The 25,107-nt window shown below is 43.2% G+C and overlaps 3 protein-coding genes across 5 annotated transcripts; all 3 read right to left on the reverse strand.

Moving 5' to 3' along the window:
• Positions 1–736: 736 nt before the first annotated feature.
• On the reverse strand, positions 737–15,519 carry LOC143518617 (integrin alpha-X-like). Of its 3 annotated transcripts, none has more exons than XM_077011220.1 (30): positions 15,238–15,519; positions 14,745–14,862; positions 14,246–14,340; positions 12,936–12,991; positions 12,078–12,192; positions 10,704–10,837; positions 10,447–10,592; positions 10,161–10,314; positions 9,637–9,769; positions 9,317–9,390; positions 9,033–9,159; positions 8,387–8,535; positions 7,597–7,731; positions 7,249–7,449; positions 6,268–6,398; positions 5,878–6,038; positions 4,805–4,956; positions 4,413–4,541; positions 4,240–4,313; positions 4,001–4,133; positions 3,629–3,733; positions 3,438–3,517; positions 3,211–3,297; positions 3,040–3,109; positions 2,825–2,926; positions 2,330–2,392; positions 2,150–2,248; positions 1,918–2,013; positions 1,490–1,600; positions 737–1,282 (listed from the first exon to the last, which is right to left on the reverse strand). In XM_077011220.1, the coding sequence occupies exons 1-30, from the start codon at positions 15,284–15,286 to the stop codon at positions 1,172–1,174; spliced, it is 3,390 nt and encodes a 1,129-aa protein (XP_076867335.1). In that variant the 5' UTR covers positions 15,287–15,519; the 3' UTR covers positions 737–1,171. The 3 variants fall into 3 exon arrangements, with proteins under 3 accessions (XP_076867335.1, XP_076867334.1, XP_076867336.1); XM_077011219.1 differs by having other exon boundaries at positions 737–1,321; positions 15,238–15,518; XM_077011221.1 differs by lacking the exons at positions 12,078–12,192; positions 12,936–12,991; positions 14,246–14,340; positions 14,745–14,862; positions 15,238–15,519 and having other exon boundaries at positions 737–1,321; positions 10,447–10,555; positions 10,704–10,836.
• A 665-nt stretch (positions 15,520–16,184) lies between these two features.
• LOC143518181 (zona pellucida sperm-binding protein 3-like) lies at positions 16,185–19,962 on the reverse strand. Its single transcript, XM_077010651.1, has 8 exons — positions 19,555–19,962; positions 19,362–19,477; positions 19,183–19,274; positions 17,918–18,095; positions 17,442–17,568; positions 17,191–17,276; positions 16,408–16,505; positions 16,185–16,276 (listed from the first exon to the last, which is right to left on the reverse strand). The coding sequence occupies exons 1-8, from the start codon at positions 19,885–19,887 to the stop codon at positions 16,203–16,205; spliced, it is 1,104 nt and encodes a 367-aa protein (XP_076866766.1). The 5' UTR covers positions 19,888–19,962; the 3' UTR covers positions 16,185–16,202.
• Positions 19,963–21,367: 1,405 nt separating this feature from the next.
• Positions 21,368–25,064, reverse strand: LOC143518620 (zona pellucida sperm-binding protein 3-like). Its single transcript, XM_077011224.1, has 10 exons — positions 24,600–25,064; positions 24,359–24,474; positions 24,114–24,217; positions 23,869–24,034; positions 23,609–23,723; positions 23,409–23,494; positions 23,087–23,325; positions 22,859–23,017; positions 22,111–22,182; positions 21,368–21,649 (listed from the first exon to the last, which is right to left on the reverse strand). The coding sequence occupies exons 1-10, from the start codon at positions 24,978–24,980 to the stop codon at positions 21,426–21,428; spliced, it is 1,662 nt and encodes a 553-aa protein (XP_076867339.1). The 5' UTR covers positions 24,981–25,064; the 3' UTR covers positions 21,368–21,425.
• Between the last annotated feature and the right edge of the window lie 43 nt (positions 25,065–25,107).

The following is a 25,107-nucleotide window of genomic DNA, read 5'->3' on the forward strand; positions in this document are numbered from 1 at the left end:
TAAAAAATTTTGTAAAAAATTTTACAATTGTTTTACAATTTAGTAAAAACATTTCTGTTAATAGCAGTAAGAGTTCGTCAATGGAATTGTTGAGTTTTGCCATGGCCAGTAGAGAGCGCTGTCGTATTGTTTCTGTTGATTACACCAGAAAACCTTTTATTCATTGAAGTACCAGAACAAATGTTCAGTAGTCAGTTATTCGTGTTCAGTTTTTTTTTATCGGAAATAAAAATAACCTAACCCAAAAGTTTGGGTTGTTTTGAGACATTTTGTACCTATGCATATCGACCTTGTCACGCCCCGGACGGTACCCAGTCCTGCGCAATCATCCACTGGTCACACGACGATCACCTGTTTGATTACCTCATTCCCTTCGCCTCTCACCCGTTTGGTTCTACCAGTTTAAACCAACAGGTTCCTGGTTTTCTGCATTACTTTGCCAACCAAACGTTGCTCAGAAGTTGCCCCGCTGATGTAGCTTACTGCCAAGGTGTTACTTTCGTTCTCTCGGTCTTGGACCGCCGCCTTTTGTTTTTGAGAACTGTTTAACGTGCTTGTACCAAATGCTGGTATTCCGAACACGTATAGTTTACCAACACATTATTGGAAATTATAGTAGCATATTTGAAATTATATGAAATATTCCACGTCGTATAAAAGTTTAGTCTGCTCCAGGAAGCTTTTCTTTGATGTGGAAAACATGGCACACTGGTATTTAAGCAACGGCGAGACAATCTATGTTTACATTTTTTATTTAGTGAAAATGTGAGCGAAGAAGCCGACAGTTCATGAGCTCTTCATTCCAACTTCTCTGGAGCTGTATATTATCTTCTCTGTTTGCTGGTATTAGCAGAGACGAGCTAATAAGCTACAGCAGGGGTGTCCAATGTGCGGCTCGCAGTCCGTGTGTGCTGACCTCAGCATTTTATATTTCACCAGAAGATGGCAGTAGACTCGAAAAAAGCTATTTTATATTTCACCAGAAGATGGCAGTGTATACTACACTATACACTGCCCAGTATACCCGAATGCCAGACTGAATGGATGAACACCCACACATGTTCATCTCATCAGATCTGGCCCTCACTGCAAAAAGTTTGGACACCCCTGAGCTACATGATGGTTGTCTCCTTTATACTGGGACCAGTGCTCTCTGTAGATTGATTACTGGCTACTGAGTAGTCAGGCACACTGCATTTTGGTTCATTGCAGGTTTGCTTTCCACAGCTGTCCCATCTGCTAGAATGTCTTCCCCACTAGAGGGCGCTCCAACCACACCTGCCTGTTGAGCAGGAGGTTGATCAGATTTGAAGAACCCAACCTATGATTAGTATTAGGGTGAGAATAAAAAAACAAACAAAACATCAAACAACTAAACAATCTGTTAGTCCAAACACTACAAATAAGTGAATTTTCCTCCTTTTCAACACAAGTTAAGGTTGAAGTGATTTTTGTGAACATTGCTAAACTTCATACGCTAAACACTCACCTTATAAAGTACAACAAAGAGAAGGACCATTGCTAATATCCCAAAGATGACGGATATAAACGCGATCAGAAATGTTTGAGCTTGTGACGGAATCTCGACTTCTGTGACGATCTGAAATGAACAGGGAGGGACGGCACAAAGAAGTTAAAATAACCTCAAGACAAGATTTTGAGTTCAACAGTGAGTGGAACAGGTGATTGTGTAACCGTGGGAGCATGAGGGACTCAAGTGAACTAGGTGGGAGACGTTAGCTGCCCTAGCACAGAAAGCGAGGATGAGATGGGGAGAGAGATGACGTTTGTCACCGACAGGAATCGCTGGGGGTCGACAGTTTAAATAGGGAGGAGATAGGATGATGTTCCAGTCTTTCTTCAAAACTTTGGAGTCACTGTACTGAAATCTGAAAGTACTGAATGAAGTAATCTTACCGAAAGCAGAAGAGCCTCGTTGTTCAAGTACTGAGTGTAACGATCCTCATCAAATTTAATAACTCCCAGACTCTGTACCTCGATCGGCACTGAAGACTGAAGGCCAAGATGAAAAAGAAAATAACTTCCTAACTTGTACATATCTACATTCACAGTATAAAGTCAATTTTAATATCTGATGAGTTTCAAACGATTTCAAGAAGAAGATGGAGTGTAAATAGAGGAGCTCGACCTTTCCCAGTGTGATGTTACCAGAGAAGCTGAAAGTGACTGGCTGGCTTGGAGATTCAATGGTGCAGGTGATCTGATGACATACGGAGCCACTGCAGGACTGTCAATAGACATTCTGTGTGAGTTGGCACGCAAACACACACCTTAACAAAAAGGACGGGAATGTTTGTGGATTTGTTACCTGATTGTTAAGTAATGCGTTTTTCAGTGTCACTGGCTGTGCACACTTTCTTCCATTACCATTCTGCACCCCCCACCCCCAAACACACACCCAGAGAGAAAAGAAGAAGTGTTAGAGAAACTTGAGCAATATGTTTTTGTCATAAGAGCTGCTTCTGTCTGAATCCTGTGACAGGATTACTTAGTTCTAAACAGTTCATGTGCACACACAGAGACACGCACACCTATTGCAATATACACATTTCCGCCTTTATGAGTTCAGAACAATGCTTTGAAACCAAAGTCACTGGATTTGCTATTTGATTTTGTGTTTGCATGAATTTTAAATACAATTTAATTGCTTCCATTAAGCAAAAGGATGTGGTATAAGTGTATATAGTAATATCAGAACGAAGAACGAAGTCAGAGCTCTCAACAACTTCAACAAACAAATAGTAAACACATTGTGTTTGTTTACTGAAAACCAAGTGCTACACTGTAGTGGAGGTGAACTCACGACTGGAGAAAGAGCAACGTCCCATGAGAAACCAGAATTCATTTCCACAGGCAACAGAAACACTACAGTGACAGGGATGGACAACTCCCCCAAATTCATCAACTGAGAGAAAGAAAAATAGAGAGAGAGAGAGAGAAAGGAGCCAAGGGAGAGGTTAAGCACTGGTTCTCCTATTCATATTTTCACATCATAATTAGAGTGAGAGGAGGCGCTACCTGGTATGTGTGATGGAGTGGCACAGTGTGTATCGGTGTATCGTATTTGATGTATCTTGTGGAGCCATTGCTAACACACAGACACATGAACAGAAATGTTACCCTGCAATTTCCAAATGGAACTATGCATGTTTCATCACACTGACGAAAGCAAAATGGCTCATCACTTACTTCTGCAACAGAAAATGAACCATCTGCTTAACTGGCACAGACACGGTGACATTGTTGTCATGAAGAGTTGTGGGATTTTCATTCTTGCTGTAAGAACATGACAAGGTGCTTTATTAGACTAGATAATGTAATGCGATTCAGAATGGTTTTATTGTGCTGCACTGTTTGTAAATACACTTGCAATGTAAACAGTGTTTGAATGTGGATTTACAGAGATGGACTCTAACCTCGTGACAGTCCCCTTTACCTCCAGACGATCTTTTAAAGCCGAGGGCTTAGATACTTGAAATGACACGTTCAACACAACCTTGACAGGAGAAGATGACATGTTAACCGTTCTTAACCATTTTATTCACGATGAAAACTACCGTATGTCGGGTCGTCTGAATGGCCGCACGGCTGTGTGCCACAACCTCACCTTAGAATTATTCCTTACAGTGAAGCCAAGTCTGCATGCAGTGTGACTCACGACCTCTTGACCTGTGTTATTAGACACACAGCTCACGTAGCCGCCTGACTTCACCTAGACACCAGCAGAGGAAAAACACCTTCAAAATATACTTGAATACAAAATGATAAAGATACACATACAAATATAAAGAGCCATTTATATTTCATTATTAATCAAAAACTTAATACAGAATAATTATTCAGTTATTACATATAGAATTCCACAAGGTTGAGTTGCATGCTAACACTAGCAATATGAGGCCTAGCCCATAGACCCATGAGAACCAATCAGGTGTTCAGTTGCGGGTGAAGGAGTGTAATGCGTGTGAAGGCTTCTGACCAGCGTGACGCGGGTGAAGGACAGCTGGGGTGGATGGACGAGCAGAAGGTCTGTGTCTGTAGCATCCTCTCCTTTATTAACCAGCACCACAGACAGATCCAGTAGAAAACCTTCGATATTCACAACCATATCCCTGGACGGGAGGAGCAGTGGAGGAAAGATCTTATTTCATTAGACGTCAGAGTTCTAATGAAAGACTTAATGGGCATTGAGATGAAAAAAAACACTGAAAAACAAACCTGTTGATTTTGAGTGAAATGTTTAGATCAGAGATACACACGTGATCCTCCCCACACACCTTCTCCAGCAACACCTAATACACGTGCACATTAAACACCACTCACATTAAACACCACTCATCCTGTGTGTGAACACACCCCACTCACCCCGTGTGTGAACACACCCCACTCACCTCATGTGTGAACACGTGAGGACACTCAGGACTGAGAATGGATTTCAGACCTCCTGTGTTTTCTATAGTCTTTCCAACCACAGTGAACTTCCCAGACAGAGGCACATCGTGGTAGTCCGATATACACCTCTACAAACCACAGAATAACACAGGATGACACTCAGATTATTGTGTGTTAGAACGTCTAATACACCTATAACACACACACACACACAACCCACACAAATCCCCAAACACAAATTTAATTTCTTTGTTATTTAACCTCTCTTTAGACAGGAGTAGTCTCATTCTCTTTCATAAGTGAACCATGAGCAAGACAGCAGCACACAATAACACAATAGAAGTCCATTATATCAAAGGAACTAAGTATGAGTGAACACAGGGTGACTAACCTGAATGATGATGGAGAAGGTGTGGCAGACGGTGGTGGTGCTGAGGGTGGTGTTCCACTGAGACCTGCTGGAGGTGGAGGAGAAGAGGAGACGGGGGGGCGTGACCCCAGCGTCCAGGTCCAGAGACATGGACACATCAGCATGGAGTGGGCCTGAACACACACACACACACACACACACACACACACACAACTTACTGACATACACCCACACATATTTCCACTTACTCCTCACTGACCACACACACACACACACACACACCCTCCTTACTGACCTCCACACACCTTCTTGACCTGCACATACACCCAATCATTCATTACTGATCAAAACACACTCATCCCTTACTGACCTACACACACACACCCTCCTTACTGACATACACACACACACACACACACACACACTTAATGACATACTGATATACTTCCCTTTGCTGACATACCATCCTGACCAATACACACAGACACCTTCCTGACTTCCTCTATTTATTACGCACATGCCTTCCTGACACACATTGACCTACACTCCCCTTATGGACCTACAAACACACACACACACTCTCCCCTTACTGACCTATACACGTATGCACACACACTTACACCTTACCATGACTGTGGGGCAGTCATGGCCTGGTGGTAGGGAACTGGTCTTGTGACCGGAGGGTCGTGGGTTCGATTCCCAGACCTGAGGCCATGACTGAGTTGCCCTTGAGCAAGGCACCTAACCCCAACTGCTCCCCGGGCACCGGGCTAGGGCTGCCCACCGCTCTGGGCATGTGTACACCACAGCTCCCTAGTAATCACTGGTGTGTGTGTGTGTGTGTTAACTGCACAGATGGGTTAAAAGCGGAGGACAAATTTTGATTGCGGTGTAAAAAATCACAATTGACAAAATATGGCATTTTTACATTTTACATTTACCCCTCCAAGCCTCCGCCACCCCCGACCTACAAACACACACCCCTTTCTGACCTTTGTAGGTCAGTATAAACTCACACCTTTTACTGACCAACACACACACACCTTGCTAAGTGGGATAAGGGGATAATACCATTAATGATCTCATTCACGTACCTGTAATGGTGCCCATAGACACTTCTTTTAGGGTGATGCATACTTGTGCCTTGGAGACAGGGGTGTTAATCCCATGAGAGCTAGAGCAGTGGAAGGAGTTCTGAGGTATGATCAGCGGGTCAAGCGTGATGGACGTGGAGACACACATGACTGGGTGGGTCCTTGAAGAAAAGAAGAGAAAGAAAAGAACTGAAAATACTAACCTTGTCTTTCTCCATCTACATTAGTACAGCCACTAACAGACAGAAAACCACACACACACACACACACACACACACACACACACACACACACACACACACTCTCACACACACACTCACACACACACTCACACACACACTCACACACACACTCACACACACACTCACACACTCACACACACACTCTTACCTAAGCACTGTGGCTGCACCACTGGACCCCACCACTAAATCAGGGAGGCCGTCGGAGCTCAGATCCCCAGCAGAGTGGAGAGACAAACCAAAATACCGCAGTGCTGCACCTACGGCTCCACCCCCCACCCTCTACAGAGTGATGGAGAGTCGTTCAAAAGGGTGGAGAAACACACACATACATCACAAAGTCACAAAGTTTACTCCAGCAGGCCAACATGACCCTACTGATTAAATTATGATTAACCTAGGTCACTTCCACAATGGAAGCCCCATAGTTCCTGTTGTGTCAACAGTATGACCATCATAAGACATTATTTAAGTTTTTCCCTTATTTCTACTAAATATTAGATTTTTACCACTGAATGACTTGATTTGACATTTAGTGATATAAGAGATGAGTGGGACGAGACTAGATAAAGATCAAATAAATCTCAGTGGTAATCTCAGTCTCAGTGGCAAATACAAGCCACAGGGAAAGACCAAACTGAATGATGAGGACAGCATTAGGAATACTGGAACAAGTGGAAAAACCACACAACATAATCAAGCCAAATATTATTCAGGCAGGAGATTAGTCACCTGGGCTAATAAACTCATTTCAAACGTGACTTAACCAGTTAGGCACACTGGATATCTGTGGCATCTGAAACTGGAGAGAAAGTTATCAGAACTAGCTGAAGCGTGACCTTAATACTGCCAAGAGACATGCTGGCCGTTGTAGAGGGAAAACTCAAGTGCAGGCACTTTCAAACAATGCGGGGGAAATGGATGAGGAAAACAACGTCTCACATGTCCGCCTCAGTCACGAAGGGCCCGGTGATGACAGTTAGTGATGAGTGTCCCCCATTGTCTTTGGTTCATTATGGAACTGTTTTTCCATTTATATACACATACATAATAAAAAATATATAAATTCTTTAATAAAGCTACAGGAAAGATCTTGCTCAAAGTCAGAGAGGAAGAGCAGTCCGTGTCCCACCTGACTGTGTTTGGTTCTGATGCCTCCTGGACAGCTCAGAAAAATGTAAACTGCCCCTCTGCCCTGTTCCTCGTGAGGCGCTCCAACCACCAGCTCCAGCCCACCGTCTCCATTGAGATCCTTTATTGTTGTCAGGGACGACCCGAATCGACCCAGGACGTTGCCCGCTGCGCCCCGCAACACGTCCGAGCAGTTCAGAGGCTATCGGGATGATACGGGACGTGTGGGCGTGTGATTAGCGCTGCCTACATTCACAGCAAATGCGTTTGGTTTTCATCATGTTTAGGAAAGTGTGACGTGTGTGGACTTGCATGCATGTGTCCGTGGGAGGATGGGTGTGTGTCTCACCCCGGCAGTGATTGGACAGATATGGACTTCTCCTCCCGCACCAGGAGCGTGATACAACGGTGCACCTACTGCCAATAATAACAGTCCTCCTCGTACGTCTATCACACACAGCTCAGCTCCAAAGTATGAGCCAAGCTGGACAAACGGAGAGAGAGAGAGAGAGAGAGAGAGAGAGACAGAGATTTTCTTAAATACATTTTACATTTACATTAATGGCATTTAGCAGACAGTCTTATCCAGAATATAACTCGCATCATCAGTTTTTATTTTAACTCACCTATAACAAAGAGTCTCATTACCACTTAGAGCACATTTCACAACAGTTTTTGTTACAAACCATTTCCTGCCAAAGTGCGTGGGGGGAGCAGAAACCCAGTGTGATAAAAAGTAGACAGACGAATAAGAAAATAAAAAAAGGTCAGAGAGAGAGAGAGAGAGAGCGACCGCAAGGGAGTGAAAGCGACAGATAAGTAGAGAGAAGCGTTATAACTGCATGGGAACACTAGCACAGTGTACAGCTAAAACCTGCTCTGTTACCACAAGTCTCTTGTTTTCACTCACTGCATTGTTTAACCGTTTAACACTGTTTATACAGTGTGCATATGTTGAAACTGCATAACTGCACATGCTGCCAGGACATGAGGTCTTACATCACTTTCACTTTTACTGTCTGGACATTGTACCTGTCAAGGGAGGTTTTTTTCTACCCAGTAACAAATGTTGGTCCTGCAAGCGTACACACAAACACGAGAGAGAAGGAGCCTCTCTGAACAGAAGCGTAGCTGCCTACCTGTGACCCATCGGCCCTGTGAGAGATATCCCAGCGCTTGTGTTTGGGGTTCTGTCTGAATCCCAACACCATGCCGGTGTGCTTGTGTCTGGGAGCCCCTGCAAAGTACACCGTGCCGCTTTCTAACCTCGCCAGGGCAACTGAGTAACCTGGACAAAGGAGTTGAGGGATAATAAATGAATGAATGAATGAATGAATGACCTCCTACCAATGGCGGGACTCTGGCCCAGTCTTACCAATGGCGGGACTCTGGCCCAGTCTTACCAATGGCGGGACTCTGGCCCAGTCTTACCAATGGCGGGACTCGGGCCCAGTCTTACCAATGGCGGGACTCGGGCCCAGTCTTACCAATGGCGGGACACTGGCCCAGTCTTACCAATGGCGGGACTCTGGCCCAGTCTTACCAATGGCGGGACTCTGGCCCAGTCTTACCAATGGCGGGACTCTGGCCCAGTCTTACCAATGGCGGGACTCGGGCCCAGTCTTACCAATGGCGGGACTCGGGCCCAGTCTTACCAATGGCGGGACACTGGCCCAGTCTTACCAATGGCGGGACTCTGGCCCAGTCTTACCAATGGCGGGACTCGGGCCCAGTCTTACCAATGGCGGGACTCGGGCCCAATCTTACCAATTGCGGGACTCTTACCCAAGTAGGAATCTCTCATGTCCTCCGGCAGGCCTGAGGCAGCGATGAATGAAGTATTGAGATTTGAAACCTTCTCCATCCCACCTGACCAGGAATAAGCCCCCACAGCCCCAAAAACACTCTCATCCTACAAGGAGACACAGACACACACACAGTATATGAAGAATACCAATGATACAGGTTTCTCCTCTAAAACACAAAGCTCAGCGGATTGCGTCCTATTGTGTCAGTGGATCTCCAGTCAGAACGTTCTAACAGTCACGGGGAGGGGCGTCACTACTGACCTCTGAGATAGCAACAGAGAAGCCACCCTGGGACAGCTCCAGCTGGAAACTGCTGGAGTTCCCTTCATCGGTCCCTGCCACACACACACACACACACACACACACACACACACACACACACACACACACACACACACACACACAAAAAGAGTCAGAATGAGACCACTTCTTTCTATAACTGCAACTATAGCTATTATTTTCTGTAACTGTATGGAGTTACAGTGTTTAGCCACTGTGTGTCTCTGACATATCTGTAGTGTGGGTTAAGGTTGGGATTAAGATTATTTAATTATAGATTAGACAACCCTAATCATACATACCTTCAATAGAGAATATCTTCTCCATCAGTTGTTTGAGAATAGAGGCAAGAGCGGTAAAGCTGTCAGTCTCAAACACATAGCGAGGGGAGGAGGCGATCTGATCCAGCTCAGCGCGAGAATACTCCTTACCCACCTGAGAGGGATCCACATTAAACAATAACATTAAAACATCAACAACAGTAAAAACAAAACTAGTACAACATCTCAATGCACAGATCAACTCTTCATCATGCTCATCAGTCATTCCATTTTATAGGTTCAAAGTTCAGAAAACAACATTTTGTCCTGAGCTCAGTCTGCAGCACAGCTAGCAAAGGCTCTGTGTACGTGGTCACGGGAAGACGAAAGAGCACACACCCTGACCTCAGGAAGCACTGTCCCGAAGGCACGTTCACAGTTCCGGCATACATCATGACCAGTAACCCTACCCTGACTATCTGCTGAGCTAGTAAATGGAGCATCCACTGTTTAACGGTAAAACAGATCTGACTCAGTACTGAGCAAAGTGTGTGCAGTGTCTTTACCCCGATGGCAAGCCTGATGACATTTTGTGCCTCTGCTAAGGGGATGACTGTGTCAAAGCTCTCTTTTGGATCATTGGACTTGCCGTCCGTGATCACCACCAGCAGCTTCTGAGATTCATTCCTCATTCCCACTTCCTCCAAGAACATTTCATCTCTTCAAGATATAGGAATATGGGGAAAGACATTAAACTTGAAATGTTTATACCATAGAGCTTACAATTAGGCCGGTCATGCTAACAGAGTGAGGTGTGTATCTGTAGATGTGCGTGTGTGTTTATGGACTCACAGTACAAAGCGAATAGCTGAAGGTGTGAATGTCTGTCCCTGAGAATGGGCGACCCCCTTCATTAGGTTGTCTGCGTTCCGATCAGCAGCAAAATTCTCAAAGTGGAAAACTGCAGAAGAGTCAGTGGAGTACTTAGCCACAGCCACCTGGGAAAGAGACACTCCTGTGTCATAACACAATTTATACACACACACATCACACACACACACACACACACACACACACACACACACACACACGTACGTAGCTCCACAGACCTGTGCACGTCGGTCTTGGAAGGTATGGATTATAGCCTTAATGAAATCAATCATTTTTGTGAAGTCATCTCTGCTGATACTTTGAGAGTCATCAAACAGAATGACGGCATCCAGTGGAGGAATCTTATGACATTCTGAAATACACAGACACACACACACAGATTAGCATCTCTTCTACTACGGTTCTGTAGGTGTCCAGATATCTTTATGCCTATATATATATATATATATATATATATATATATATATATATATATATATATGTGTGTGTGTGTGTGTGTGTGTGTGTGTGTGTGCACTTTGATGTGATACAGGTGTTTATTGTTCATTTTTCCATCTTTACATTGTCCTGTCCTACTGATCTTTCTATATATAATCATTCAGGGTTTTCAGGCTTCACAGGGCCATGTGTGGATTACACGGCTGCTGCTCTCCTGTCTTTCGCTGTGGATTACAGTTGAGTTCTGTCAGCTCCGACACCTACTGCAGATGTCTGCACCAGCTTCACAGAAAGATGAGTGTTGATGTACGTTCCCTGGCCATACAGAGATGATTTTTAAAAAATCATAGTTTTGCTAGTTTTGCTTATCATCAGTCATGGGGAGAAGCTTAGACAGGCCTGGGGTTCTTCCTAACACTATTAAAGCAACTCCCCAGCCAGCAGTGTTTCAGAATAAAAGTGCCGTCTTTTTTCTGATGTTCTTCCCACTGCTTTAGTGTGATTGCGGAACATGACATCACAAAAATGTGACAACATCCGAGTGAACTCCAGCAACCTGCAGTTTAATGTCAACAAAACATAAAAGGAAACTCATTTAATCAAGAAGAAGACTGACCAATCACATGAGAAAGACTTTTTAAAGACTTTCTCTTTAAAAAAGAATTTTTAAATGTTTAACAAAACTATGTCAATAAACCTGTGCAAGACAAAGCACTCCCTACGATACACCAGCACCGACCTTTCTGGCCGAAAGACCATGATTCTGCATAATAGGTCCCCTTTAATAATCAGAATAAACTCTCATGTTGTTTTTCTAATACTGGTAATTGTTTTTAACTTCCGAGCAAAGAGCATTAAACCAGAAAGACCTCACAAATGCATGCAGGCTTCCAGTCACATACTGCAACAAAATGAAATAAATCCACAAGGTAGCCGGAGAGAGTACACTGTGCAATTGGCTGCCGCTTCTTGCCGTTGTGTGTGTGATTGGTCGTGTATGACTTGTACCCGTGTTAAACTTGTATAGTGACCTTGAAAGGGGCTATATAAATGACAACTTTTCACTCAATTTTAAGAATGTAATCACTCTAAGGGACAAAATCCACTTAATTTACAACCACATCTAATGAAAACACACGTGTGCTAACAGGTACCTTGGAAAGCAGGTTTCAGTGTGTGAGACTGTTTGAGATAGTCACTGAACTCAACACAAATCCCATTCAGGTAATTGAAGCCCTCACACTTCTGCTGAAGATGTGGGCCGCAAGCCTGAGAGAGTGATAGAGACAGGGCATCAGAGAGCACACACACACACACACACACACACACACACACACACACACACACACACAAAGACAGACAGAAAGGGGATGAAATGGACACATGAGAACAAAAATGCTAATTTCAACACTGTGTAGTTTAAATTTGGTAAAAATTATCACATTTTAGTGATTCTGTATTCAGTACGCTATTATTTTTGACTTGCTTTTTTACTATTTTATTATTTTGTTTGGACAGGAATAGGGTTGTACCACAATCAGAATCACTGTGTTAACTGGTGTGTAAAGTGACTGAATATGGTTTAACAGAAGCAAAACTCATGCTACTAACAGACACATTATGGCATCAGCCTGTGCGTGTACATGAGTGTACATAATGCATAAAACATTGTTCTCAGAGTCTTCAGAATCATTGCTGTGGTGCTAATAACTTAATCTGGATGTCCAGGAAACAATAGTTGAAATAAAGGTTTATATCCATGTGCACAAAAGCACTTGTTTTTAAACGAGTGTAATGTTCTCACTGAGCACTATAAGGAAGTGAAAGGAACGAGCCAGAAGTGTGGGCTTGCTGGTCAGAAGAGACTGCAGTTACCACTAATTGTATGAAAAACATGGAAGTTGCCCTATATGCCACAGCTGACCTGAGAACAGTTTAAATGCTCTCAATAGTCAACGTAGCTCACAACTGTATAATTAAGCATGTGCCGTTGTAGCACATGGTTAACTCACAACTGCTCGATGGTTATCACAAGCCAGAGAAAGCCCAAATGCAGAGCCTTGATCAACTGAAACAGAGAACAGAGAATGTGAAAATTAACCCTTCAAGTTAAAGGCATTATTGTACTGCAGTGTGCATGCTGTGGACTCCTTCACTCTGGGTTTAAACAGTGTCTCTCTGTTATTGTACTATGTTAACGTACTCATTGGTCTTACTACGTTATTGAACTCTGTGCTATCAGCAAGTTGTATTCTACGTATTTATGTCTACGCATATTATACGCATATGCTGTACTATAAAAGCTATTAAAATCTCATCATCTTGAATACGACGGTGGAAGAGGTCTTCATGGGCTGCTCTAAGTTATCAGTTGTGCGTTCCTGCCCTAAATAGGTAAATATGGGGGGGGTATCCTTTATGGGCAATCACGCTATTCTATGTAATGCAAATTATTTGGTCTTAGCTAGACCATAACCCTTGAGTGTTTGCAACCTTGCATCTTGCATTTAAACATTTATACTCACATGGGAGCAGCGTACAGGGGCTACCTCTATCTGATGTGATGTTCCCACTAAGACTGGGAACAAGGTTCTGATTGGATAAAACACAGCCTACCTACACACCTGCATACAGGTAGTGAGAAGCCATAAGGCTCACAGAGCATAGTGAGCTACCCTCCGTGTTACTCCACTCTAAATTGTACTGTAGCCTGTAGGAAAGCATCACAGACACAAGCCTAGTTGTTCGTTTACCTCGCTGACGTATGAGGTTGGTTAACATCTATACAGTGCTCGACAGACTGCACAAGAACAGTGCTTAGAGTTCACCTACGGATTCAAGTTACGAATCAGTCTTCCTCACGTCATTTCTGCCATCGTTAATGCAGTTACATTAGCTTTAGAATTCTGTCACTGTATACAGCAAATCATCAATTCTGATGATCCGAAAGAAAAACTTTTTTAGTTCATGTTTCACATCATTTGTAGGAAGCAGAAAAAAACATCTAAATTTTAGATGTGTCCATAATGACGTAGTGCTCTAGAAGGGTAGAGAGTGTAATGTACATTATATTGCACTCCACATTTGAGACACTTAGTGAAATGATTATATTCTGAATATTCAGAGGTCCCGATCACACAATTTCACTGTGTACAAATAGCATTTAAAATTTGTAGAACCATAGATATGGTGTGTTGAGCGTTTAGCTAACTAGCTGACCTTTGCATTGGTTAAATGTTATGGAGACCAGTTAATTAATAGTGAAAAGATGAAAATTCAGAAGGAACAGCTGTCCCCAGGATGACCCCAGGGTGACACTGACCTTTGACAGGAATGCTCGAACACTGGCCTTTATCGTAAAAACAACTGTAAATGTCACCGGTCCCATTTCCATGGAAAGGGTCAGTCACAATCACACTGTAGGCAGAGGGAGGGAGTAAAGAGTGAAGATCTCCCTGATACGGGAATATTCTGCTGCTCTTATTCACTCAGACTTGCCGTAAGTGGTTAAAAAACATATGCCAAATTCCTGACTGATTTCCAAAAGCTTTGAGTCATAGCCAATCCCATCTCTAGGGTGGTTAGTTATTTGGTGGTTATAGTTAAACATAAAAATGTATTATTATATTTCTAATGAATTGCAGAAACACTTTGGAATCATTTTAAAACTGCTGCGATGTGACATTTATAAATCTATAGTCCAGTGTTAATGCATAAAATAGTAGATAATTATTACCCAACAATGTAAAGTCCATCATTAAACCTAACCACATATCTTCTAGGCATTTTTGTTTATTGATGATGTGGTTAAGTCCATTTACCTGTCTCCTTGCTTGGTTCCAAAGTGACAAACTCTGTGACCAAAGACTAAACCCTTCTCTGGTGACATGAATATTTTCGGATGTTTTGTATCCAGGTTGAATCCACAAGTAAAAGTGACTAGAAAACCAAAAAAAAATGAATCCCCACCTGGGCTGGTATTGGGTGGCATTTCAGAATGGATAAAGTGGCTCTTGGACTAAAATGGTTAAAATGGTCATGGAATGTACTGGAAAGATCACCAACTCACTAAGGAACTTCCTAACACAGATTAGTAAAGCAAACAGGAAACACTACCAACTGCTCCAAACTCCATTTTCACTTACACTTCCACAAGTCATGCAACTTTGTATTAAGTTTGATGTAATGTTGAAACATATACAACACTTCTTTACAGTACAGAGAAATTTGTAGTTGATGAATACTTGAATCACAAATATTGAAAAATAAATAAAATTGCCAACTCAAACTTAAGATAATTTTAAAAGAACTTACTTAAAAGAAGAATGTTGTAAAGTTTATGAATGTTCCGACAGGTCCCCATCAATGTGAAGTTCAAATGTTACCTTTCGTGATGAATGAAACCTTAAATATTCCAGCATTAATAATTTAAAATATATATCTCTATCACTGGTACGTAATATACTGAAACTCATCTGAATATCTACATCTAGTTTACAGACTCAGATGTGAAAGAGGATGCCTATTAAATGAAGTGAAAGCTTGCAAGACTTTCGCTGTAGGAGTGGTGGGAGTGGATGTGGGGAGGGCTCTACTACGAACCTTAATTTGAAGGTGAAAAATCTGCAAGCAGCTCAAACGAAGAGCAAAGGGATCACGTCACATGCGCGTCATCAATCGACCAATCGAAGACGACTTTGACGATAAGAATGACTTTAGAACGTCGCTATGCATTGCCACCATGTGTTCAGAACTGTATACGTGTATATACATTGTAGAATGAGAAGTGGGAAGACAGGGGGAATAATAGAATTCTGGGTGAAGGCAAGTTGGGGGGGTTGGGGGCAGCAGGGTGGGGAAAGGAAACGGTGGTTGACCACATTTGCATGTTTCCGTTAGAACACTGTATATTTGGTTTATAAAGGCAGCTACTCACCAGAATACACATGCTAGTGCTAAGACTTTATGCCATCTTGACCCATTATGAACCTTCAAAATCGCCTATGAATTTGTATATTTGTAATTTATGTAATATTTGAGGTTTTTCAATTTTGTTGCCTTTTCCTTTAACTTTGAGTCTGGATTTGTCCGAGACAGTTATTAAAGCAATGCGAAAACGTTAAATTAAACATTTGTTAAGCAGTCATCATTTCAAGATTACTACCTGGAACAAGTGTGCAGAAATACGTCTTCCAAAATAATCTACTAAGCAATGATCAATGATAAATTATTACACCCAAGCAATGAAAACAAAGGCACAGTTTAGTTCAACTTTATTTTTATTTTGCTTTGAGGGAAAATTGGTCTTGAATAGTTACTGGACCAACCGTCACAACAGCAGACATAGCAGAGTCTGAACAAGAAAATAAAAGGATAAAGTACATCAGTTTGCTAGCTCTGCATACATTTCAATGTTGTAGTTTGTATACAAGAGACACGGTACACTACTGTATTGCAATGTGCCTCCATTCATGAGGAACGCACCTGATGAAGCGGATGTCTTGGTCCGTCTCTGGCTGATGACATCACAAGTAGAGGCACAGCAATCGCACACCTGGTGTTCCCCATCTAGGCTCCGCCAGCTACCGAGGCACAAAGAGGAAACACAAACATTTGTGCGTGAACATGTTCAAAATCGGATTCATTTACACCCAGCAAGTTGAAAGGATAAATAAAAGACTCCAAAACCTTAGACCTCACATCCATCCTCAAATACACTAAAATGTAAATATTCATTCTAGAATCCAGACTCAGCATCCATAATACCCCCAATGGGGTTGTCTACCATACAGGAAGTGATCCTGAGCTGTGCTATCTGCTCACAGCAGATTCAAGAGCTCAGCAGGAGAGTAGATGCTGTAATGCTAATCTATGTGCTAGCCAGTGTCCATGAAACAACAAGCAATTGCTCTGCACCGTTAGACCCTAATTCAGGTTTGTGTACACACACACACACACACACACACACACACACACACGGGAACAATAATGCAAAATTATCCTTCAGATTTTCCAATATCCAAAGCAGCTGTACAAAAACACACTGCCATGTATTTTACAGGTTACACTTGAAGGAAATCAGTCCTGTCACTTTATAACCTCATTCTACTGTAGATCGAGTGGCAGGCAAATGACAACTAGACTAAGCAACTCCGCCACAAACAAGAATCGCTGGACTGAGTTCTACATGATAAAGAAGGATAAGACAAAAATTGACAAAAGAGCCAATACATCATTATATCAGTTAGTTATACAAGTCAGTCATACCGGTGTCCAGAGAAGGTACAAGCCTTGTTCACAAAGTTCTCTTCCCGAGCTGCGTTAGCAACCTTCAGGACACAGGTGATGTAGAGCTGCAGAAGACAGAGCAGTCGAGGAACCGCAGAAGAAGTCACCAGCTGAACAGAAGATACACCACCACACCGACGCAGAAACAGGCCCCACAGTCCAAGCCCATACAAACCCTCCTCTACGCTCTCCCCCCAAAGCAACAGTGTCATTTAGCACGACATGCTCACAGTTATGCCAGCGTCGTGGCCCGCGCTGTAGAACCAGCGCGTGTCCATTTGCACCCGCAGCACTTGGTCCTTCGTCCTGGGCAGGAAGCAGATGTTGGAGCGAGGGGAAGTGGGCTCAGCAGCACACCTGAAGAACACGACATTAAAGGGAGCAGAACCTGGAGGATCAGCCAGCATCGATGACCCATGCTGGAGCTACTGTTAGGAGCAACATCAACAACATAGGATAGATTTGATTAATGTTCAGAAAATATTAATGCAAGCGCTAGCTTGGGGACCAGCAAGCCCCAGTTAGGAGAAAACTGAGGAGATGAGGCAGGTGTCTGCAACACTACCGCCACCTGTTGACAACATCCGTGCCTGCATGTGGCAAGACCTCATTGCAGTGATGTACAGTACTTTATATTAAAATCAGGTAGCGGTTTGTGTTGCAGTGAAGTCAGAAAGTGAAAGTTACAGGAACAGGATGTTCTGACCCATGGTTGTGAATGAGGGGGTACGTGGACATGGATCCTGAGTTGGGCCACACTGTAGCTACACAGCTGTCCAGGAAAAGCTTAACAGGAGTCTGGCCAGCATTCACGACCGAGGCCTCCATGTTTATAACATTACCCCAATGATAAACAGACGAGGACCTCACAGTTGTCCAGTTGTCTGCAAGAATAAAAACACACACATCCAGCATACTCGATCATTTTGATGCAAAAGTTATACACTGCCTAACAAATACAATCCAAAATGTTTGTTAAATCTGCCAATCACAATACACCCAAAAAGATTCATTCAAGTGAAATGATTACAACCTAATTGAATGAAGATTATCATGCAGTTGTGTCGAATAGTAAAGTGCATACATCAGGATGCACTGCAAGTTAACAACTAGCCAATGACAAACTAGTTACCAACAGAAAGTTACATAAATTCTTATGACAACCAAAGAAATGCAGCGAAAGCTAAACAGAAGAATGTCAGAAAATTATATGCGTGCCACGGTCAAAGATGCAAGAACATTTAATGCATTTAGGTAAATAACTTCAAATCAATAATACTCAATCAACAGGAGCATTTCTTATAAATGTTTGCTTTTTATTCGATGTATTATTTTTACACTCGTGAGAGTGGATTGGTATAGGAGAGCCCCTGGCACGCACCTTAACTGGCACAACGCACCACTCCCACACAGCTGTACAAGAACCGTGGATCACTGTGGGTCCATCAGGTCTCGATAGGGAGGAAGGGATCTAATAATGTTTATATTAGAACTGAGCCTGACAACAGTTCAGAATAGCAAGAAAATCTAGGACCTCGTCAAATCAGATGCAATTAACCCCGTGCACGCAAAATAGGAGGGTCCCAGAAAGCGGTTTTCGAGCCAGCGTCGACCTCTGGTCCTTATCAGTGTCTCGCTTCTAGCAAACAGGTGCGGTGCGCTACAGGTGAGAAAGCGATGCGCTCCTGGTTCCGCATGATTGGTTCATTTTGCAGCGCGGGTGGTTCGACTTTCATAGAATTTTCCCCTCTTCGGGTTTCGTGATGAGGAAATGGCTGCAGAGTATTTTCATGTAGATTATTTTAGAGACCCTATGTGTCTAATAAACACTTCCATAGCAAGGTTACCAAGAGAAGCATATTTTAAAATAATTTATTCAGGTGGAATGGTACTGACAAGATGGCCATTCCCATTGCATCTTTTCACCATTATATGATTTTATTTAAAGTTTGCAGCAGAACCTGCACCTACCAGACATAAGCTTAAGGCAGAACCATGGAGAGGCCTTTGTGGAGAGCATCATCTGCTGGTTCTGCTGAGCATTACTGCTGACGAAGTGAGTCCTGATGGATGTAAACTCCAAAGATTACACACACACACACACACACACACACACACACACAGCGCTCACCAAGTGAGGGCACACCAACCTTTTGTAGTGACACTGGACGTGGACGGCGGCCCCGGTGGACCGGACAATACCAACCTTGCTCGGCGTAGGTGTGTAGTACACAGTGTTCGCGTAGACTAACGTGTCGTCGTCAGTCTTAAAGTGGAAATAAACTGTTAAAACCGTGTGATACACCGACAGTCGGGTGCAGTACACAGACGTAGCAATCTTACCAATATTTCGGAACCACATTCGTGCAAGCCAACGTCGATCACGTATTCCTCGTCATTAAGCTGGATAGCTCGGCAGTTGCCCGTAAACCCGTCCAGTCCCAGTCGCAGCTGATCGGCGGTGATACGGTGTCCGTTACCGTAGAAGTCGGCCTGCACCGTGATCACCATCGTGTCGTCCGTACACTGGACCTGCACGGCTGCCGTGGCTTGTGTGGCGTGTTTGTACAATCTAGAGTCTGGCCCTGGTTTCGGCACGTCTTTCAAAAAGCGAATTCCGTTTACAGTTCCCAACAGAACTATCAGAACTATTGCGGCCTTGCGTGTCAACGTCATTTTCACTTTAGGTTTCAGTAAACCAATTAGACTAATCAGTTCCCTCAGCAGATAAGGGTGTATTTCAAGGTTTCAATTGAAGTTACGCACGCCCCCTTAATTCAGTCAGCCAAATCTGGTAATTCTGTCATGACCTTGTTCCGGTAGTTTACCGGTAGTTTACTTAGAAAGTTCAGCTGAAAACCATCAAGATTCTAATCTAAATTCAAATATGTAGGCCTATACATCTCTACTGAAAGTGAATGAAGTCACAGTGGTATTGGCAACAAGTTCAAGTTGGGCTGGAACGGCAGATTCATAGATCCATGAATGTCCCATCACTTTGTCGTTGAAGAGCAGAGTGAAGACCAGACATTGCTTGGGCTCAATCTGCATCCAACCATAAATTTCCACTCCTCCAACACCATCAATCCTCGCTGATGCCAGATGCATAAGCAACAAATATACAGTGCAGCCTTAACAACAAATTTTATGTAATGTTATTTATGTAGTCCTAATATCACAAATAGGGATACGTTACAAACTGTAACCCCAGCGTATTGAGCAATACGAATCTTCTCAAGGAAACGTATTACTGGCATTTTTCAAAACATTAAACTGTTCCCCTAGTTGAGTCACGTACAGGCAGGGCTGGAGTGGGCCTCTATCAATCCAGGCGTTTCACACCCAAACCCGGCCCACAAAATGATTTTTCCCATCCATCTGGCCCAAATTCAAGATTCCCCATTAGGATTCCTCCCCAAACTCCCGATTAGCCCCCTGGATCTGTGTACAGGTAGTTGTGCCATGTAGACCTACAAGAAATTTAAACAGCTTCCAGAAAAGATTGTGTAATCAGACTTCGTACTCTTAGCAGCCTATAGTAAAGATCTGAATGTGACAGCAGCGTTGGGCCTTAGTCAAACACAACCCGCATAGTTTGTCAGTTGGGTTTATGCTTATGAATTTAACAAATCCCCAAGATACATAAATTCCCATTATGGTTTGGGAGATTATGCAGTGATAATTGTCACATTTTGTGTACAGAGCATCATTTTATATTGCAGATATGATCTGCAATATATTTACCACAACATGGCATATAAAAAAAATCCTCATTTGCACACAGTTGTGAAGGAGTATTAAACATTATTCTCCTCCACTAACCTTAATTGTGGGGTTCATCACACAGAGCTGGCTCCCCACACACACACACTACACTTTGCCTTCTACTGCACTGCACACACTATTTCTAGCCAGCCAGTCATTATCAATTTATATTCCAATTTAGGCAGATATTGTTCAGAATAATCAACTGTCAGGATCTAAAATTGTCAATCCTCAAATAGCAGACAAAACCTTTCATTGTCAGAATATACAAAATGGTCATCTTGATGGATTGAGGATTATAGAGATCAACTTCGAAATTAGACCCTTTTTTAGAGGAGGGATTAATGGCTTCAGTATGCATTCACAAAGTGAAAAATCAAGACTCCACAGATACAGTTTGGAACGTTTATTTCTCAAACTGACTGTCCACCTCTTCCTTCTGGTCCTTTTTATAGACTTCCATGACCGTCTTTGGCGAGCGTCTGCACAGCCTCTGCGGAGACTGTAGACTGCGGTTTGGTTTGCAGCGGTGTGGGTCTTAGCATTGAGCTGTTGGATCCATAGACGGGGGATGCCATGTCTGGAAGCTGTTCCGTCTCAAGGTTGGCAGCCAGAAGACTCGGTCCTGTGATGGAGTTACTCTGGCTTGAAGTTCCATTAACGGTGTGCAATGCTACATATATAAAAATAAAGAGCATTCAAAAATCAACCAATAACCAAAGAAATGCACACTGCAGGCCATAATGTTCTCCAGAGATTCAAGAACAGAGTTCCATGAACTTCCATCTCCTGATGAGCACAAGTTCCACTAGGATCAAACCAAATTACTTCCTTGACCAAGCTGTACTTGGGTTTAAACAATATGCATGTTGGATCATTTGGTGGAAAATTCAAACACTGGACATCCTACAGGGTTACAGCTTACTGACGAGGGGTTGATATGTGGTTTAAAACATCATAGTCATCAGTCATGAGTATTAAGAATAAAGTCACTGGTGAAAATTGATCAAATAACCCTTAGTGTGCATGCACCCTCAAAACAAAGCCCATATGTTCTCTCCCACCAGACACAGATCCCTATCCTGGCACACGCCGTTAATAGATGGTGGGATTTCAGACGTGTGAACACCGTACCTTCTGCAGTCATCTCCATTTCCCATGTCTGAGGCTCAGAGGTGGTCACATCTGGAGCATCGTTTCTCTCTTCTGAGTCAGGATATGCAAGAGACTACATTTAAAATAGAAAACCTAAACTATACAGGCTACATTCAGAGTCCAGTGTCTAAATTGGAACCTTACATTCAATCATTGTAAGCATTTATTAAGTCCATTGGTTTATACTGGCCACTTAGTGATCAGTCATTTAAAGTGGTTGTTCCTAAACTATGGAGTTTGACCAAATATGTATGGAACACCTTCACCATTCCCCTTTAAAACCTTCATAAAACACTCTAAACATCCGAGACCCATCTCATGACAACGGCATCCAGCATATTTTGTTCCAAGAATGGACAGAGACCTTGATGCTAGGAAATGTGCTATATCAAGTGATGAACCATCCTTCAGCGTGATCCAATATTCATATTTCATCCACTGGCATCATACATGTTAGAAGGAACGGTTCCGAATACTTCACTTAAAATCACGGTGCTGTGTAGAATTGCGAATACAAATCAGATGCGTTGCCAAGGCAGCAGAGCAAAGGCTCATTACTAAGGGATATTTTACAAATATGCATTATATACATTATATAATATACATTATAAAATATAATGTCTTATATTATCTCAAGTCCAACAGTGCAGGAATTAATTTTTTTATTTATTCAAGATGCTGCACAGAAACAGTGTTGTATCTGAAAGGTGTATCAGAAAGTACAAACCTATGCTTGCATAGACTTCATTCTCCCCGAGGTGGTTGTGTGGTATTGACGTGTTGCCTCCAACAGAGAAGTGATGGATGACTTCCTTCACACTAGGGGGCGCCAGTTTATTTTTGATGGTCAGTGGGCCTACACTTGCCACTTTTTGCCACTCCAGTGCTGTAAATCAAGAGCCATTACAGACACAGTTTGGATGGTTAGTGGGTAAGACTGGGCATCATCACTTACTCTTCTGATCGTTTCCTTTCTGGAAGGCCACAGTGCCTCTCCAGGCCGCAGCAGGTTCCTGAGGGGAGACGGAACCAGCCGCTTTGGAGTCCAGCACTGTTGAGTCTGCCTGCATGGGGTCGTGTTTGAGACTAGAAGTAGAGGAGTCCAAGGGTGGTCGGGCCTGATGAGATGGAGGGTCCTGCTCAATAGCATCACAGCTGGTACAGGTCCAGTGATCTCCCGCTGCAGACCTCCAGCTTAGCAAGACACACAATCACTTTAACATGACCCTTTTCAGAGGAAAAATAAGGGTCTGTACAATAGAAGTTTGAAAGCAGACCTGCCGTCGATGAAAGAGCATGCCTTGTTCATGGTCCCACTCGCTTGATTCAAGGGATAAGCTTTTAGGGTACAAGTAACATAGATCTATGGGACAAAGACGCAAGAAAGAGTAAGGCCCCCCTCCCCCAAACACAACCCTCCTCCAGTCCACGTTCAGCCTTGGCACTAATAAAGTGTGACAGCCATGTTCCAATGCACCTCACAACGCATCTGGTAGAATATGAAGGCCTCCAGCTGGAGCTGGAGTTTGTTGGGCTGGGTTCTGGGCAGGAAGCGGGACTTTGAACCAGTCCGCTGCCCGTCTACCATACACCTGAATGGGCACAGTGTACAGGAAGCAGCAAAAACAATTATATGAACCACCATTTAAGATTCTTGACAAGCACCATCACGAGAGCCATCCATGTTTATGCCTAATCCTACAAACTCCCCGAAGAAAAAAAATTTAAAAGTCGTACCCATTATCTACAAACTTGTACATAGGGACCGAATTTGTGTTGGGAGTAGTTGTGGCAACACAACTCTCGATAAACACAAGCAAGTCCATTTGTGGCATACGGGCTTCCATATTTATCATGTCTCCCAGGAAGAAGATGCTAGAGGCTCGTGTCTCGGTCCAGTCACCTGCAGAGATAAACAGGAAGTTGTGTAAAAGGGTAGACTACAAAGGTTTTTAAAGTCTAGTGTCATTATTGAACCCCACTTGTCATCAGATTCAATGAGAAAGCCAGGTTTTCTGCTGCAGACTGCGTAGTCTGGTGGAGAATCCAGGTTGGCAGGACTGGGTTTGTACCAACATTAAACTTCCTGGGAAACAGGAAAATGTGTCAACATGCACAAAATAACTCATGAAACAAGCTAACAACAAGGGAGACAGTCTTGCCAAGCTTCCAAAATTCTGAGTCACCAAACCCATCTTTGGATGCTGGTTTCAGTCAGGATGGTTACCTGCCATAATGGCATCTAATAGGGATGACCGCATCCTCTGTTCGAACAACACCATCAAGAGTAGGCTCAGGTGAGTAAACGAGGAGGTTGGTATAAACGAGGGCATCTTCTGTAATCTGGACAGAGGAGGTTGTGGATATTCATTTAATACACGTGGTCCAGTTCAACACGTGAACGTTTTATAAACACAACTCTGTAGCAGCATATTTAAACGTGACCAACTGGTCTTAACGCAGCATACCCAGTGCTGAGTGCCACAGTCAGTCAGAGCCGCTTCCAGTATATATTCATCTGCCGAAGTAGCGATGACTCCACATAACGTCCTGAGTTGATGGTCTGTTCCAAGACGCAGGTCCGCAGCGTTAACAGGAATACCGACATTAAACAGATCCGCCTTCACCGTGATGACCATGCAGGTGGGATGGCAGGTTACAGTAACGGTGTTGACCTGAATATTCGCTCTGCTTAACGGCTCTGCCAGCAGATGGTGGGCAATCTTCGATGGCAAGCGTTCACTTATTTGAGAATAATAAAGTTCGTTGTTATAAATATCTGGATACGCGGACACGTCACCCAACTCCCGACAGATCAAAGCCGTCATGAAGAACGTTACTTTAAACATTTTTGTTTATTAAAGTAACCAAACAAATGCAAGTGTTACGCTGACGTATCCTAGTGGGGAGCTTATGCAGCTGAATGAAACTGCGTTTTCACGGTCTTTTAATTGTGCGAGCTATGATGCACGGTTT

This window comes from Brachyhypopomus gauderio, chromosome 7 (genome assembly GCF_052324685.1).
Source record: "Brachyhypopomus gauderio isolate BG-103 chromosome 7, BGAUD_0.2, whole genome shotgun sequence".
Classification (NCBI taxonomy): Eukaryota; Metazoa; Chordata; class Actinopteri; order Gymnotiformes; family Hypopomidae; genus Brachyhypopomus; species Brachyhypopomus gauderio.

Excerpts from the sequence above, each read along its gene's own strand:
- LOC143518617 (XM_077011219.1), bottom strand. The coding sequence starts at position 15,286 with ATGGGGACCTGTCGGAACATTCATAAACTTTACAACATTCTTCTTTTA. Across the intron at positions 10,315-10,446 it reads TCAGCTATTCGCTTTGTACT|AGATGAAATGTTCTTGGAGG; the intron begins GTGAGTCCATAA and ends TATATCTTGAAG. Across the intron at positions 9,770-10,160 it reads TCATCAGGCTTGCCATCGGG|GTGGGTAAGGAGTATTCTCG; the intron begins GTAAAGACACTG and ends GATCCCTCTCAG.
- LOC143518181 (XM_077010651.1), bottom strand. The coding sequence starts at position 19,887 with ATGACGTTGACACGCAAGGCCGCAATAGTTCTGATAGTTCTGTTGGGA. Across the intron at positions 18,096-19,182 it reads CTGCCTTAAGCTTATGTCTG|ACAACTGGACAACTGTGAGG; the intron begins GTAGGTGCAGGT and ends TTATTCTTGCAG. Across the intron at positions 16,506-17,190 it reads TGTACCTTCTCTGGACACCG|CTGGCGGAGCCTAGATGGGG; the intron begins GTATGACTGACT and ends GTGCCTCGGTAG.
- LOC143518620 (XM_077011224.1), bottom strand. The coding sequence starts at position 24,980 with ATGTTTAAAGTAACGTTCTTCATGACGGCTTTGATCTGTCGGGAGTTG. Across the intron at positions 24,218-24,358 it reads ATTAGATGCCATTATGGCAG|GAAGTTTAATGTTGGTACAA; the intron begins GTAACCATCCTG and ends CCTGTTTCCCAG. Across the intron at positions 24,035-24,113 it reads CTCATTGAATCTGATGACAA|GTGACTGGACCGAGACACGA; the intron begins GTGGGGTTCAAT and ends TTATCTCTGCAG.